This window comes from Malaya genurostris, chromosome 3, assembly GCF_030247185.1.
Source record: "Malaya genurostris strain Urasoe2022 chromosome 3, Malgen_1.1, whole genome shotgun sequence".
Taxonomy (NCBI): Eukaryota; Metazoa; Arthropoda; class Insecta; order Diptera; family Culicidae; genus Malaya; species Malaya genurostris.
The window spans coordinates 257,229,522-257,248,425 of record NC_080572.1 but is presented as its reverse complement, the minus strand read 5'-3'; the positions used below and the strand labels follow the sequence as shown (position 1 = coordinate 257,248,425).

Here is an 18,904-nt window from a genome sequence, read left to right as displayed (position 1 = left end):
AAATTTTATACCATCACTTGAAGGGGAGAAACAAAATTCGTAAAAAAAAATCTAAATCGATATCAAAGCTGCTCCAATCGGTAATCATTATCAGTAGACGGCCAAACAAAGCGATTCCGGTTATTCCTTCACGTATCGAACAAAACATATGTTGAAGATTATCACAGAATTATATATGATAGTATGATTGATATGAGCAATGTTAATAAAAACAAGTTTTTCCATTAGTTACCAATTCTTCAAATTGGCTAGTAAACTTATCTAGTTTGCGGATCATGATAGTATATAACCAAATAAAGGATTGATAATCCCATAAATGAATTTCATAGTCATAGTATTTTCATTGATAGTCCCATAAATGAACTTCATCCAAGTCTGATTTCGATACATTTTATTTCCAAAATTCAAACCGTCCTTAAGAATCGCGAAAAATTTTGTAGGTCATAATAGGTTATAATTGAATGAACAGTGACATTCGGTGCCGATATTCTGTTTTCGGTTTCAGAACTACCGGCAATAGTAATCGAATGTGCTGAAATGGAGCTCAATTTATTTTCTTACATATGATTGAATAGATGTTCACTACCTTAAATTCAAATGTAGTATATGAATTTAGTAGTATTATGATTATGGAAATTTTCAAAATTCTTATGTAAACTTTTATAAATTGTAGTGTTTTGGGGAATTTCTGCTGTAATATATAGGAGTAAATGAATAATATGAGCAAGGTAGCGTTACACCACTAGGTGGATTAAAGCAACTTTTTCGTAGATGTCAGCACCGATTTTCAAAATACTAGAGTCAAATGGAAATTCCAGCACACGTGTACGATCTGACTTCCAGAAAAAACGAAGTCATAATGTGCAAAATAAATGAAAAAATGTACACTTTATTCTCTCATAGATGACTGCACTAATTTTCCAAGCTTAGATTCAAATGAAAAGTTTTAAGAAATTAACTTTATTCCAATTCAACTTTCTTTGCGTTTCGCCTTCGGCTCGTCAGTGCTTTTTCAATTTAAACTGCTTAAAGCACTGACGAGCCGAAGTCGAAACACAAAAAAAAGTTGAAACAAAAAATGTGCTTTTTTGCACAAACCAAAAAAACTCCTAAATGTTTCTTCCGATTTATTCGCGGTTCCGGAATCATATGGAGATGAGTGCAAAACTGTCCACAATGCTTTAAATAAGTGGCCATGTAAAAAGGAGCGAATTTCTTAAAGTCAGTAAATATTTTTTCCCGTACTCTGATAGATCAAATAAACTCTTTTTGGCTATACCGATTCACTGTTCCCGATTCCAGGAGTTGCTCAAAAACTGCATAATAGAACACACTAAGTTGTCTCATAGATAGCTGGACCGATTTTTCACATGCTTAAAATCAAATGAAAGATGCCATAATCTCATAGGTGACTGTTAAATTTTATTCTGATTCGACTTCCAATTTCGATATTATAGGGTGACGAGCGGTCGAAATTTCAAACTAAATTTTCAATAATTGCATCATTTCATTTGCGTTTATGTTCATGAAAGTCCTTTCTTACAAAAACTTAGACCTTCGATAGTTGGTTATTACATTTTTTCGGTTTCAACTTCCAGTGAGTGTGGTAAGTTGTTAGTTAATTTATGACCATATAAACTTACTATACCCGCTCTAGGCTCCAGTTCCGGCAATACCGAACATAATTGGTAATAAAATTGTGAACAGGAACTTGCATCTATTTCTCAGATTGACGACAAATCGAATGGCATCATTATTCCACTAGCTGGATTGGGAAGTTGGTTAAGTTTAAAGTTGGTACTAAGCAGTATTGGTGATTGCCGAAAATTTATCTATATTGTATACAACATATAGATATTTATCTATATTGTATACAACATTTTCAATCCGGTAGAAGATGCTACAAGAACTCGAGTCTCTCAATGCATGAACCGCGAGAGAAATTTTCTACATTTCTTCGCTTCACTTCATGCTCTGAGTATTTCACGGCCCTTAAAAAAATTACAGTCTGATAATGATTGGTGCTGTGTGGAATTTACCAAGAGAGAATCGCAAGCTGACAACTATCACAGAAAATCGAATTTATGATTCGACTTGATGATTCTCATACTAGATTGTAATATTTCAAAACCCTTGTGTGGAGCATTCACAGCCATTTTCATAGACACAACTTATACAAAGGTTATATGCACATAGTTAGAATAACCGGCAATAGAAAAATGATTCTATCGCAATTATCAACTGCCTGTATGGAATCGGATCGCGAAACGAGAATAAGCGACCGTTTGTTGCTTCAGAGAGGATCCCCACCACAGCAGCGTGCTAACATTTGATTCTCAGAAATGTCATCGAGAGAGATTCGTTCTCGCACTGGTGTCTATTCTATGTTAAATGAGCCATGATCTTGATGGCATCTCTTTGATGGCACTGATTAAATCGTGTGAAGAGTTGCTAGTGAGCGTTCTTTGATACGATAAAAGCCATCCTCGGTGCTAAGAAATCAATTGTTTATGGCCTATCTGAAAATACTTTCTAAAATATTTTTTGTGGTATTTCATTCAGATCACGGCACTGAATTTCAAATGACAGCAGTTCGTTTCATGCTGGGCATATCCATAGGCATATGGCGAACAAACCTTTCATCTCGACTATTTCCGAATAGAGCTTTTTGAAAAATTATCTCAGAATAGAGCAAGAAAATTTAACAGCACATTTCATCAACATTGAACCCAATTAAAGTTATCGGCATCAATAATTCCGAAAGCTCAAGCTCCTGATTCAGTCGTGATTCAGAAGTGACGCTAAGTGTGTGATTTGGTCAGAAAGTTTACGATCTGCTAAGATGGCCAGATTTTGCTCGTTCGAAAAGCTCTTGATTCTAAATTCGGAACGCGTTTTTGCTTGAATCATTCAAGCAAACTGGTGCTAATAGAGAGGGCGAAAAATTGAATTTTCGCCACACGCAGCTAATGAATTTTTCACTCTGACTAGAAAAACATGCTGAGCTAATCGAAAAATCCCTCCGTTCCCGAGTTTTATATAGACTGGCAGCTTCACCCGGTTCCAGCTCCGACACGGGACAGACAAATTTCAACCGAGGAAAATATAGACGGAAATTTAATCAAATGAAAAAAAGTTTTTTTTTTATTTTGCTCGACAGTTCCGGTTCAACACTATCAACCCGGTTCATCATGATGATGACCGTATTTTTTTTTCTTTCATTCGTCTACTCATGTTTTACAAAATTTGACCGGTAGCTTGTCGGCAGAAGCTCAACGCTTTCACGTCTGCCTCTTTATCAACATCTGGACATTCGCAAGTGGCGTAGAAATTAAGAGCACATTTTCAATTAAAGTTTTTTTTATTCGATTAACGTGAGCATAAACTCGGCTTTGTCTGACTTTCTCCCTTCAATGCTTGGTATGATTAGATACCGCTCGACACGATCGACTTTAATTATAGTTCGAGAACTTTAACCCACCATTTGCTGAGTGATCTTTCGCGGTGCTGCCAGCGAAACTAAACTTGTCTATTTTAACGCAACCGAGTTTGTGTGCCGCGGAACGATTTCGCTCGGCTCTATCCTAATTAAACTGACCAACTGCAGTGTGCCATCAAAAATGTACAAAGTAAAGTTGCATAGTTTTCAGCAGCCGCACGTGAGAACGAGGCATAAACACATTTCGGCCGGGACACACAAAGTGGCAGAAGGCGTCCCGAAGGAAAATTTATGACCACTTCAGAGCAGTATACGGTAGTATGTACGTACATTCGAGGAAGTGGAATGCGCACTCCAACGCTAGCACGCTGGTATTCCGACGAGGAGAACTTTGCGTCATCGGTATCCTCTTCCCAGATCTCTTCCATGGCAAAGCAGCGGCGCGCAAATGATTGTAATTGTTGCTGTTTCATTGCTATAAATTTTCTTTATTTGTGCCGTTGCCCGGAACGGTTCCCGAGTCCAGACGTCCGGAGAACACGTACCACTTCTCCGGCAAACTACCAGCTACTGTACTTTACCGGCCAACTGGATGAGCGCATCGGCGGAAATAAACCGGGAAGCGAAAATGATACGAAATTTCAAGTGCATCACGTACCAAGCTGTAATGTTTTACCCCCTGACAATTGATTGCATTAAATTTAATTGTCTGGTGCTCGCTTTTCGAGTGCTCTGTATTACTGCCGATCTGTGGTAGCCGAATGGGTTAATCAACTCCAAGTGTAGTTTTACGAGGTTCGAGCGGAATCGGTTTGCTGTAGATGGGTTTTAATTGAGTAAACATATTTCCAGTGATGTGATCCAGATGTGTCAACTGTTTCCGTTCCATACGTTAGCGCCACTTTAGTTCGGTTCAGTGGTACGTTGGCAACTTTTTGCGAAACTTTTAATTAATACTATAATATTGTAACCCAGTGCTGGGGAAAAATAACCCATTCAATACTGACCCTTAAACTGTGGGTTTTTTTTTCTGTGAACTGCTGAATTTATTTATCAAAATGTCAGCTTTTACTGTTATTCAAGGGTTTTTTATTCGAACTTTATGACATTTTTGTTGTAGAAATGCATATCGTTTCATTATTACAAGCACTTCAAGTAAAAATACTCAGTGTAGTAAAATAAATGTTGGTTCAAATTGCTAATCAATTAGTCATTCATTAGGTATATATTACAAAACAGTATCGTCAATATAGTTTCCCGTACAGTTTCACTACTAGGTTTTATTTCATTTGCAATGTTGTTTATTTTTCCTAATTTCTTGAACTTTCGCCTTCTGTTCATCAGTGCTGTAGCTGTTCAAATTATAAAAGGATTACTGTGTAACCAAAAACCCGTAAATTCCCTTATTTTTATCTGTTTTTAAGGTGAACCGTAGTCCCAAAAACACGTGCCAAATTTTAACCGATTGAGTTGAACGAATCGTCGCACAAAGCATAACAGGCAAAACCGACACATAGAAAGCAGGAATATGTTCAGTGAATGAGCGCAGTGGACTTATCATACATTTTGTTGGCTTGTAAAAATGAGACCCTTATTGATTCGTAATGGATTTGTAAATATGACACAATTTGAATATACCCGAATAAAAAATATTGTAGAAAAACAATACGATTTGTTGTTACAAAAGCTGCCACAATTTTGCTTTGACCATTGAAAAATATTTTAATGTATTGTTATACACTATTCAATCAATTGTGAAAATGCTTTTTACAATAGAATGTATAGGTTGTTAAGTATCGTAACAATTCAAATCATAAAGATTTCTCATACATGTTTTCTGGGAAAACAATAAAATGTACAGTTTGCATATTGTTTGAAACGCCACGTGTACAATAAATTCAATTGTAGAATCGTAGGAACAATATATTGAATCGTTGGAGATGAAAAAAAATCTTGTCAAGATACAATAAAATGCATTGTAACCCATATATCTAACTGTGAATCAATTGTGTATGCTGTAAAATCAATGGTTTATTTTTTTACGGGTATCCTTATTCAAACTTTATTGTTATTGATTACTATACTAAAATAAACCATTGATTTTACATCATAAACAACTGATTCACATTTAGATCTATTGGTTACAATACATTTTATTGTATCTTGACAAGATAGTTTTCATTTCCAACCATTCAATGTATTGTTTCTACGATTCCACAATTGAATTTATTGTACCCGTGGTGTTTCAAACAATTCAATTTATATGTAGTCTACATTTGCTTGACGAAATAAATAAACATAAATAAACAATATGCAAACTGTACATTTGATTGTTTTCCATGAAAACATGTATGAGAAAATTTTATGATTTGAATTGTTACGATACTTAACAACCTATACATTCTATTGTAAAAAGCATGTTCACAATTAATTGAATAGTGTATAACAATACATTAAAATATTTTTCAATGGTAAAAGCAAAATTGTGGAAGGATTTGTAACAGCAAATCGTATTGTTTTTCTACAATCTTTTTTATTCGGGTAGAGCTATGAACCACTAGTATTAATAATTGATTAATATGAGGCGAACAAAAACTTTGGTTGCGAAAATTGGTTGGATCACGAAATAGATGAAAAAAGGCAGAATAAACTCTTGAGTTCATTTTCACGCAATCAAAATTTGTTTTGTGCGCAGCAAAAAGTACGCGCGTCCGTTAGCTTTGGTATTCGGCACAAAAAAACGTGCTGCTATTACACACACATGATATTTGTCGGAATGACGCTATCTGATTTCTGTCAAAAGTTGCAGTGGTGTGCCGGCAACCGAACATCTTACCCGCTGCAACCGAAGTTTAATAGCACGCATAGATTCTCCTTCTAAACAGCGATTGAAAATAAGAAAACATTCTAGTATTTTCGGTATCTTTACCATTGCCAAATAGTGACTGTAATAGTAACTAACTGGTCAACGAAAGTGTACCAAATAAATATATTTTTCATAAACGTATACATTTTTGCCTTTCTCATATAGAAAGGTTATGCAATCACTGTGAAAACCGACTTTTGAACTGAGTTCTCAGTTCGTTGAGATCACAAAATGTCTCTGTGTGTATGTGTGTGTGTGTCTTTTACAAACTTAGATTCAAATGAAAAGTCTTACGGTCAGTATTGGTGATTGCCGAAAATTTTAGAGAAACTGCTATATTGCTGTCTATATTGTATATAACATTTTCAATCCGGTAGAAGATGCTACAAGAACACGAGTCTCTCAATGCGTGAACCGTGAGAGAATTTTGCTACATTTCTTCGCTTCACTTCATACTCTGAGTATTTCACGCCCTTAAAAAATTACAGTCTGTTAATGATCGTTGATGTGTGGAATTTCCCAAGAGAGAATCGCAAGCTGACAATTATCGCAGAAAATCGAATCGATGTTTCAACTTGATGATTCTCATACTAGGTTGCAATATTTCAAAACCCTTGTGTGGAGCATTCACATACATTTTCATATACACAACTTATACAAAGGTTATATGCACATAGTTAGAATAAGCGGCAATAGTAAAATGATTCTATCGCAATTATCAACTGCCTGTATGGAATCGGATCGCAAAACGAGAATAAGCGACCGTTTGTTGCTTCAGAGAGGATCCCCACAGCAGCGTGCTAACCTTTGATTCCCAGAAATGTCATCGAGCGAAATTCGCTCTCGCACTGGTGTCTATTCTATGTTAAATGAGCCATGCCGGGTTTTTGTTGCTGCGATGATAGCCGTCTCTCTTTGATGGCACTGATTCAATCGTGTGAAGAGTTGTTGGTGAGCGTTCTTTGATACGATAAAAGCCATCCTTGTTTATGGTCCCATATAAATTTCATGAGTTTCATTTTTATCCGACTTCCGGCTCCGTAATTACAAGAAAATATGTGCAAATTTATTAAAAAATGCGCACTCCATTCTCTCGGAAATTTCTTAACCGATTTTCAAAAACTAAGAAGCAAATAAAAGGTCTTAAAATTCTTTAAAAAGTCCCTGAAAAGTGTATCCAGATCCGACTTTCGGTTCCGATATTACAGTGCGATTAGGAAAAAATTTCAATTTCATGAGTATTTTTTCACAAGCGATGGCGAAGTCAGGTGCACATTTTTATGAAAATCACTTCTCAATTCATCTAGTTAGCAGACTTTGTTAGTTTGAGAATATAGAAAACTTTTTTGGGACTACTAGTCTCCGGTTTCCGCTTCCAAAAGTACCGAAAATGGTGAAAAAAATCTCTAAAAATGGAACTCACTTCGATTTCTCAGCAATGGTTAAACCGATTTTCTCGAATAATGATTCAAATTGAAGCTCTCATTGTCTTTAAATATACTGTGCAATTTCATCCAGATCCGACTGCCGGTTCCGAAATTATAGGGCATTTAAATTGTCGTTCAATGATGATGCAATTCTAGTATGCTATGCACCGTTCACAGCGTGCTTTGTTCAATTTCGTATAGTGTGAAGGGTTGCCACAGTTTATATTTTTTCGTGCAAAAAATGTAATTTTTTTAATTTTTATTTAATTTGTACCTACTTGTTAGTGTTATTACAAAATCATGATAACGATGCTTTCCTATTCTATAAATAAAAAATCTTCAAAGGTTAAAGTTTGTTTAAAATTGCACACATCTAAGCGACGATGCAAAATAGGGTAAAATTCTTCTAGATTTGGCTTGAAACTGATTCAATTTTTTTGTTATGTTAGTAACTTACTAAACAAATCGACTTTGGCTATACTGGTTTCAGGTTTCAGGTTCCAGAAGTACCGAAAATTGTGGTCAAAAAATCTAAACACTTAATTTTCTCAGAGATGATTGAATCGATTTTCACAAACAGGTTCAAATAAAAGTTCCTATAGTCTCATAGGTTGCTGTTTAATTTCATGCGGGTCCGACGTTCGGTTCTAGAACTATAGGGTAAAGTGTCTATAATCATTTAGTGTGACGATGCAAAATAAAGGAAAATTCTTATGAACTTGACATAACTGTTTACAAATTGAAAATGTTGTTAGTTTATACCCAAAGAATGTTTCTTTTTATATTCAAGATTGAAACGAAAAATATCTTCACAGAATCTTCTAGTGATATTTTTTAAAATATAAGTAATATGAGAAAGGCATCATTACACCACTAGGTGGATTAAAAAAGGTTTTATATGTAATTTTTGCTCACGATATAACGCCACTATACGAAACAGTAGCGCGCAGGCAAAACAAAACATGATGAGAAGGTTTATGAAATTCACTTGAAACTTTTTCAAATTTTAGTTATTTCGGCTAAAGTTTTAAAATTTTGAATTGCCTTTTCCGATTCTTTGTGAATTTTACTTCAAAATCACACCCGTGGAACGAAACAGTAAACATTTTCACATTAATTTTAAAAACCAATTACGGCTCGGGAAAGCAAAATTTAAAAATTCTAAGAATCGTTGTGATGAATTTAATTGCAAAAACTTACATGTTTCAGCACCCACCATTTTTTTTTTCAAAATGCATTCAGCATGTGTTAGATTAATTGCATTTCAATTGTTAGACTCGTAAAGCATTTCTTATTGCGAATGTCTTATTCTCGAAATATTTACATGTTCTTGTTCCCTTTTCCTTTGGATACTTAGATAGTATAAAACATTGCGTTATACGAACCCACTTTTATGCAACACACTGTTATGATAAATTCCATATTGGAAAATATAAAAAGGAATATATTTTTTAATTATTTCATCGAAATGATCTAAAAATTTGTAAGGATGTGTTAAAATTATCTGATGCATATTTTAAACACCGTTTCGATTATTCTGATTAAAATACAATTTGCTTTTTATTTTTACAGAAATTAGGTGAACATTTATTTGAACTCGCTTGAAAATTTCAGGCGTACAAATACACATTTCTCCATAAAATTTTATCAATTCTTCATACATGGAATGTTTTGCATAATTCATGTTCGAGAAATGAGCAGTTGTTTTGTAAATCAAATGTAAAACTTATTAATAACGTTCGTAACGTTCATGAAACATATATATTTAAACGGATCTCATACAGTTGAATATTCAATTTCTTTCTAGCTAATATCACTGATTGTCGAATATACGAAATTTGTCATAATATAAAAAGAGTTACACAGTTGATATTCATAACAAGGGAAGAACTTGAAGATATGTTGCGCTACACCGAAAAATTTCGCTTTTCAATAACACTACAGTTTCCAGAATAGTAATATAAACTAACTTGATAAGTTTCACAATCAGTATAAAAATACGAATCAGCAACTTAACGAGCTTCTTGGGATGAGATTGAACAGTGGTACAAAAGCCCAATTGTACGTTCTTAATTGATAAATCATTAAAACGTGGTTTTTAACGTACAGTATCTTCGGCAAAGTTACTCAGAATAATAAGCGCCATAAAAATCTCCCTATAAGTGAGATAAAGATATTATTTTAGCTCAGGGTCAACATGGGGGCTAAATAACTTCGACAAAGTTGTACAGAAAATCAGACATTTTACGAATCGAAATAAGATGCCATAACTTTGAAAAAAAGCAATCATCGTGTCGAATTACGCTATGTCATTTTCTGGTAAGTTTTTCTATCGTAAACCTCTGCGGATAAATATCCTCTATTCCTCAATTAAAATGGAGATCGATAAACGCTTGCTTTATTGTACTTTTCATAACGATTAGGAATTTTCATTTATACAGATGTAGGGAGAATCATAAACGCAAGCAGTCCAGATCACTTACGAATCGTGATACAAATAAATACAAATAACTAAAAAATGAGTTTTAATATTACGTTTCTTTCCAAGAATTTTGTAAAAAGACATGGCTCTATTTCATTAAACTGAAATGATAGTGGCATAGTATAGTTGAGAAAGTGATGTAGTTTTTATTGATGGAAAAATTTGTATAAAACGAAAAATTCATAGAAATAAAAAATATATAAGTTTTCTTACAAAAACTGATTTTAGGACACCTTTTTAAGAAAACACTTTATATCATGAAGTACACTCAAGTTACGGGAATAGTATCTTCTGCGAAATCGTTTCAAATTCGTTGAAATTACTTAACCCCTATGTTAACCCTGAGCTAATATAATATTTTTATTTCACTTGTAAGGAGATTTATCACTTTGCTGAAGATACAGTACCTAAAAAAACACGTTTTTAACCCGTTCTTAATAAAAAGTGCAAAATTTTACTTTTGAGCCACTGTGGATTGGCACAAATACGTACATTTTCATCACGTTTCGGTCAAAACCTGTTTGAATAACAGGGGATGGGTAATTCAATGGAATGAAAATTTTGCTTGATTGCAACTTGGTTATAGCAGAAGAGATTTTTTTAGGACCGGAATACATACAGTTTGAGAAAGATAGGAAAAAATGATTTAATTTGTTGACAAACAATACTTCATTAATGTAACCAGCTTTTCAAGATAGATCCAATAAATTCGTGGGAAGTAATCAAGCAGGTTTTATCATCTACGCTACGGAAAATAACCGATGAGATGCAAATTTCAACGTTGAATTCTTATTAAGGCCATCGTCCAAGTACCATGCGCGCGGGTGGTTTTAGGAAATTTTTGATGGAAATTTTGAAAAATTTGTCAAAACCAAAAACATACAGACCTTTGAAAAGCTTTCATCTATCTGCAGGGCAAAAATGGCTGAAAAATTCGAAGGATTTTCCGAGTCTTATCAAAAATAGCTCTTAAAAAATTAGTTTTTTTTGTGATCTCTCACAATTAATCGAAAAAATAATTCGATGGTATGATTTTTTTTTTCAAATAAACCTTATGCTGGCTACAAGGATCATATTCGGACATATTTTTGGAAAACCTTATGCTGGCTACAAGGATCATATTCGGACATATTTTTGGAAAACCTTTTCTCGTTTTTCATGGAAAATCAACGTCCGAATGTAATCTTTGTAGTCATCATAAGGTTTATTTGAAAAAAAATGTATATCATCGAATTATTTTTTCAAATAGACTCGGAAAATTCTCCGAATTTTTAAGCCATTTTTGCCCTGCAGATAGATAAAAGCTTGTATGTTTTTTGTTTTGACAAATTTTTCAAAATTTCCATCGATAATTTCCTAAAACCTCCGCGCGCATGATACTTGGACGATGGCCTTAAGAACAGGGAAGCGATCACAGCCGTGAAATATAAAGACGCAGCTACAATGGAATTCGGTCCTATTATGAGTACCAGAAGTAAAACGCTTACCCTAGATTTGTCTTGCACAACGGTTTTATATCACCGGTCTATGAGCGTGGGACATTGGTAATGTTCGAGGAAAACCTGCAAGCATACGGAGTATACAAACGACATGTGTTTAGGGTAAGTGGTATACAAGAAAACGGTGTGTGTATGTAAACGAAGGATTGGCCACGGGCTCATCCAACTCCACGATAGACCCAGTATCCAAGAGGTGGCTAAAGCTGGAAGGATGCAATAGGTAGTTTGGTATCCTGACCCGACCGCCAAGTAATAACGAATTTATAATAGAATGCAGCTTTCGTAACCCAGTCCGATATAAGCTTGGTCTTGTTATCATTACCGAGTCTGATGGGTCGTCGTCCTTCCGTTAAGTAGGTGGAGCACAAAAATACTCTCTATCTGATTCGTTATTCATCTTTGTTCCGAAGGAACAACAGAGATGGAGGTTGTCATCATTCAAGCTAAACGAATGTAAATCTTCTGTTCGTGGGTAATAAATGTGCTAGGGTTCATTGCCGTTTCAACCTTCCGAGCGAACGGACGTGCTTTGTGTTTACTGCGAAAAAAACCAGTGCCGTGTGTTATAACGTGACCGGACGATCAAAACTAGATTATATCGCTATTGTGTAATAGACAATAGTGCTTTTTTTCTGTGAGAGGTTTTTTGTACATTATACACTGAAGCAGTGCATTGTTGTGAGCGGACGATCGAAACAGTACCGTTAGCCGGTGATTGTTTGATCGATCAAGGCCAGATTTCAGTGGCCATTGTGATTATTGTGCGGATTATAAGTGAGTGTGCTTTTTCCTCTCGGAGGTTTTTTGCACACCCTCGAAGCGGCGATACGCTGATCGACGAGGGCTTGGCCTTGGTGGCCCCCGTTGGATTAAAAGTTAAGTACTATTATTTTGTATATTTTTTTTTCTTCTTCATTCGACCGTTCATTACCCCCCCCCCGAATCATTTATTTCTGCGCGGAGGTAGCTCCGCGACATGTTAAATTTGAATCCCGACCCCTCCGTTATCGATGATCAGATGGAGACTTCTGTTGGCAGCAATAAGTCTCGCATAAAGAGTTATCCCGATGGGCTTGCACTCTCGGCCGGGCCTTACTCGGTTTATTTCCGGACCAAGGCTAAAGAAAAAAAATTGAATGTTTTGAAAATATCGCGGGATCTGTCCTCGCGATACAATACTATAAAAAGTATTGATAAAATACGCCCAGATAAGCTCAGGGTTCTGCTCACCAGCTCAAAGCAGGCTAATGAGCTCGTTCAAAATGATCATTTTACGCGGGAGTACCGCGTCTACGTGCCAGCTCGCGAAGTAGAAATCGACGGTGTGGTCACCGATTCGAGTTTGACTTGCGAGGACGTTCTTAAGTACGGAGAGGGCTGTTTTAAGGACCCCTCACTTAAGAACGTCAAGATACTGGACTGCAAGCGATTGCATTCAGTATCGATCGCCGGGGATGGAACAAAGTCTTATCCCCAATCTGACTCTTATCGTGTGACCTTCGCCGGCTCTGCTTTGCCCAACTACATCCTCTTGGACCGGGTTCGTCTGCCTGTTCGTCTTTTTGTACCTCGAGTAATGAATTGTACCAATTGCAAACAATTGGGGCATACAGCTTCTCATTGCTGCAATAAGCCCCGGTGTGCTAACTGTGGGGAGGCTCATGCGGATGGCTTTTGCGGTAAGGATGCTGAAAAGTGTCTCTACTGCAAGGAGGGTCCGCATGATTTAATGGCATGTCCTGCGTATAAGCTGCGAGGAGATCGGATGAAGCGTTCCCTGAAGGCACACTCCAAGCGTTCCTTTGCCGAGATGCTTAAGAGTGCCACCCCTCCTAAACTGACAACGAACCCATATGCCTGCTTGTCAACTGACGAGAGCGATTCTGACGACCCTTTGGAAGGTCCATCATCGGCGGTCCCTCATAGCTGTAGGAAAAGAATGAATAAATCCTCTCATAAGCTACCTAGTAAGGGTTCGAAGGTGTCTTCTGAAGGGCTTCGAAAAGTTACAGCTAACGGGAATCGGGACAAACCACCGAAGCAAAAGGCTCCTGGTCTCGGAAAACTCAGTTCCGAGATGGAATTCCCACCACTTCCCGGGACAACAAAATCCCCAAACGTCCCTGAAAATCTACCAGAGAAACAACTAGGTGCTGGACTTATCAAGTTCTCTGATGTTGTGGACTGGATTTTTACAACTTTTAATATTTCTGACCCTCTTAAAAGCATTTTAATTGCTTTCATGCCAACAGTAAAAACATATTTAAAGCAGTTGACTGCAAATTGGCCCCTTCTCTCAGCGATTGTATCCTTCGATGGCTAAATCATCCATCGAGGTCACGGATCTAATCACTGTTTTACAGTGGAATTGCAGAAGTATCATTCCAAAAATAGATTCTTTTAAATTTTTAGTAAATAATCTGAAATGTGACGCATTTGCATTGTGCGAAACTTGGCTAACTTCTGAAATATCCTTAAACTTCCACGATTTTAACATTATTCGCCTGGATCGAGATGATCCCTACGGAGGAGTACTTTTGGGGATCAAAAAGTGCTATTCTTTTTATCGAATTAACCTCCCCTCGATATCAGGTATTGAAGTTGTCGCATGTCATGTTACAATCAAAGGCAAGGATCTTTGCATTGCTTCAATCTATATTCCCCCAAGAGCCTCGGTTGGGCATCGGTGGCTCAGTGATATCATTGAGCTCCTTCCCGCACCGACGTTGGTTTTAGGGGACTTTAACTCACACGGTACGGGATGGGGCTGTCTTCACGACGATAACAGATCAGCTATGATCCATGATATCTGCGACAACTTCAATATGACAATCTTGAATACGGGAGAAATGACACGGATTCCTGCACCACCAGCAAGACCAAGTGCGCTGGATTTATCACTTTGCTCGACATCGCTACGGTTGGATTGCACGTGGGAGGTAATTCCTGATCCCCACGGTAGCGATCATCTACCGATCGTAATATCAATCACCAGCGGCTCAAAACCATCGAAGACAATCAATGTTTCGTATGACCTCACACGAAATATTGATTGGAATAGCTATGCGACCGCGATATCTGAGAAACTTGAAAGAACTCAACAACTTCCTCCGGAGGAAGAGTACACGTTTTTGGCTGGCTTGATTCTCGACACCGCGACTCAAGCTCAGACGAAACGTGTACCCGGCGCGAAAACTAACATCCGTCCTCCCAACCCGTGGTGGGACAAAGAGTGCACAAATTTAAACGCGGAGAGAGCCTCCGCGTATAAAATATTCAGAAAAAATGGAACACCTGATAATTACCGGAATTACGCGGCGTTAGACGTTAAAATTAAGAACTTGATTAGAGCTAAGAAACGCGGTTACTGGCGTCGGTTCGTAGACGGCCTAACAAAAGAAACATCTATGAGCACTCTTTGGAACACAGCCCGACGAATGCGCAATCATAACACAACGAATGAAAGCGAGGAATATTCTAACCGCTGGATATTCGATTTCGCTAAAAAAGTATGTCCTGACTCTGTTCCGGAACAGAAGATCACCCGCGCCGCGACACCAAATATAAACGAAACACCGTTTTCGATGGTAGAGCTCTCACTTGCGCTCTTGTCATGTAACAATAAAGCCCCGGGATTAGACAGAATAAAATTCAACTTGTTGAAAAATCTGCCTGACCCCGCCAAAAGACGCTTGCTGAGTTTATTCAATAAGTTCCTTGAGGACAACATTGTTCCACATGACTGGAGACAAGTGAAAGTGATATCCATTCAAAAACCAGGAAAACCAGCCTCCGATCACAATTCGTATCGGCCGATTGCTATGCTTTCCTGTATCCGGAAATTGTTCGAAAAAATGATTCTGTTTCGTCTAGACAATTGGGTCGAGACTAATGGCTTCCTTTCAGATACACAATTTGGTTTCCGCAGGGGCAAAGGAACGAACGATTGTCTTGCGTTGCTCTCAACAGAAATTCAAATGGCATTTGCTCGTAAGGAACAAATGGCGTCAGTTTTCCTAGACATTAAGGGGGCTTTTGACTCAGTTTCTATAAATATCCTATCTGAGAAGCTGCATCAGCATGGTCTTTCGCCAGTTTTGAACAACTTTTTACATAATCTATTGTCTGAGAAACACATGTATTTCGCGCATGGTGATTTGTCGACAATACGATTCAGTTACATGGGTCTTCCTCAGGGCTCATGCTTAAGCCCCCTTTTATACAATTTTTACGTAAACGACATCGATAAATGTATCAACACATCTTGCACGCTGAGACAACTTGCCGACGACAGCGTTGTGTCCATTATAGGACCCAAAGCTGGCGATCTGCAAGGGCCGTTACAAGATACTCTTGCCAACTTATCCACATGGGCTCTTCAAATGGGTATCGAGTTCTCTACGGAGAAAACTGAGCTGGTTGTATTTTCAAGGAAGCGAGAACCAGCACAACTACAGCTTCAACTAGGGGGTGGAAACATAGCTCAGGTCTTCACATTCAAATATCTCGGGGTCTGGTTCGACTCCAAAGGCACCTGGGGATGTCACATTAGGTATCTGAAACAAAAATGCCAGCAGAGAATCAATTTTCTTCGTACAATAACCGGAACTTGGTGGGGTGCCCACCCAGGAGACCTGATCAGGTTGTACCAAACAACGATATTGTCCGTTATGGAATATGGATGCTTCTGCTTCCGATCCGCCGCGAACACCCATTTCATTAAGCTGGAAAGAATTCAGTATCGTTGTTTGCGTATTGCCTTGGGTTGCATGCAATCAACTCATACGATGAGTCTTGAAGTGTTGGCGGGCGTCTTACCGTTGAAAAACCGGTTCTGGGATCTCTCATATCGTTTGCTCATTCGATGCGACATTTTGAATCCTCTGGTGATTGAAAACTTCGAAAGGTTAGTTGAGCTTAATTCTCAAACCCGTTTTATGTCCTTGTATTTTGATTACATGGCTCAGAATATTAATCCTTCTTCGTTTGCTTCCAACCGTGCTCATTTCTTGGATACTTCTGATTCTACTGTGTTTTTCGACACATCCATGAGAGAAGAGATTCGTGGAATTCCGGAACACGTACGCCCTCGAGTGGCCCCTAATATATTTTATAATAAATTTAGAACAGTCAACTGTGAAAAGGTGTTTTACACTGATGGATCAAACATCGACAGGTCCACAGGCTTCGGCATCTTCAATCAAAACATCACCGCTTCTTACAAACTCAGTGATCCGGCTTCAGTTTACGTCGCAGAATTAGCTGCTATTCAGTACACCCTCGAGATCATTGAAACATTGCCCAAAGACCATTACTTCATTGTCACGGACAGTCTAAGCTCAATAGAAGCTCTCCGGGCAATGAAGCCAGGAAAGTATCCCCCATATTTCCTGGGGAAAATACGGGAACACTTGCGAACTTTATCTGAACGGTCTTATTCAATATCGTTAGTCTGGGTCCCTTCGCATTGTTCCATTCCGGGCAATGAAAAGGCAGACTCATTGGCTAAGGTGGGCGCATTACAAGGTGACATTTATGAAAGACCAATCTGCTTCAATGAATTTATCAGTATTTCTCGTCAGAAAACTCTCGAAAGTTGGCAAACTTCATGGACGAATGACGAACTGGGACGATGGCTACACTCCATTATCCCTAAGGTATCGACGAAACCTTGGTTCAAGGGGATGAACGTGAGTCGTGATTTCATTCGCGTTATGTCACGACTCATGTCAAATCACTATACATTCAACGCACATCTCCGGCGTATCGGGATCGTGGAGAACGGGCTCTGCACCTGTGGCGACGGTTATCAGGACATCGAGCATGTCGTGTGGTCGTGCGTAGAGTATCGCGACGCCAGATCGGAGCTATTGGAATCCCTCAGGGCCCGAGGTAGACCGACTGAGGTTCCGGTTCGGGATGTGTTGGCGAGTCGGGATAGTTCATATATGCTTCTGATATACCAGTTCCTCAAACACATTAATATACAAGTGTAATCTGTTACATCTTGCTTAGAAAGTTCCTCCTATTTATCGACGTTATTTCAACTGTGGCTAAGAATTATTTTCACCTGCAGGTTCGACACTAACTTCCGCCGATTATCCCGATTCCTCATCTGTCCACCATCTTCATCGGAACTAACAAGATCTTCTTGCTGTCACTAACCTTTTCGCTTCCCCCCTCCCCGTCTCTTCTCCATCTCGATGTCAACTAATTAGATCTCTGTCGTTCTTAGTCATTTCGTTCCCATATCCCCATTTTACTTCGTTTTCCGCAATATTTACTTCTCTATATTTTTTCGTTATATTTACATCACCATCATCGCCCACGGAAGGTCGCTCTAGTCATGCGGGCCACCCGCCGGGTATTCGTAGCCTGGGGGTGTTTCCCGCGGACCCACACGGACCGAGGGATGCGGCCAACGTCATCTGGAAGACTCATGACATATTCCATCCACCGGCCGGTGCCGACCGCCAGCTGAAGGTTGGATCAGCCAAAGTCGACCACTGCGACCCCAATACAACATTATCCAATCATACTATCCTAGTTTTAAGTTAGTCGTTAATAAAATTAGAAAAAGTCCTTGGCACCTTAGAGCTAAAGCAGTGTGCCTTAAAAAAAAATAATTATATTATTGAAAAAAAAAAAATGTGCTAGGGTTCATATCATATACAATTTATAACTGTTCTATGGCTTATAACTACCCTGAATATTAAGATGAATAACGTCAGATAATACCTTCAAAAGCAAACCGGGGGTAAATAAACGATATAATAATAATAACCTTCAAAAGCATATTATTCATTTAGTTTTCAATTAAAATTTTTTTATCATCAAACTGTTTTCATCGACTTTATAACCAATTTGTTCTCTTTTACCTTTCCTTTCAGGGACCGAGTGTTCAGGTTAAATCTGAAAAACATCAGCATGACATTATGTGAGGTAAGTTAACGGAAGAATTCGCAGTCAATACATGTAACACACATTGGATAACCGCAACGGGATGCAAAGAACAATTCCCTTCCCCGGGAGACCTTCCATCCTCCGACCATTTTTATCCAACATCTCAATCTGTCGAGAGTCAATTCCACTCTAATCGACACTCAGCAGCAGATTACTTGAGATCCACTTCAGTGCTCTATCCACTGATTCGGTGATTTTATTGACCAACAATCGAATATTGGGACCCCC

The 18,904-nt window shown here is 38.0% G+C and overlaps 1 protein-coding gene across 2 annotated transcripts in view; it reads left to right on the top strand.

Annotated features, from left to right (window-relative positions):
* The window catches only part of LOC131438427 (semaphorin-2A), a 250,567-nt gene that overhangs the window by 166,205 nt on the left and 65,458 nt on the right, over positions 1-18,904 (top strand). For both annotated transcript variants that reach the window (XM_058608443.1, XM_058608442.1), the window contains exon 4: positions 18,604-18,655. In XM_058608443.1, coding sequence (XP_058464426.1) covers positions 18,604-18,655 — 52 coding nt within the window. The remainder of the gene's footprint in view (positions 1-18,603; positions 18,656-18,904) is intronic.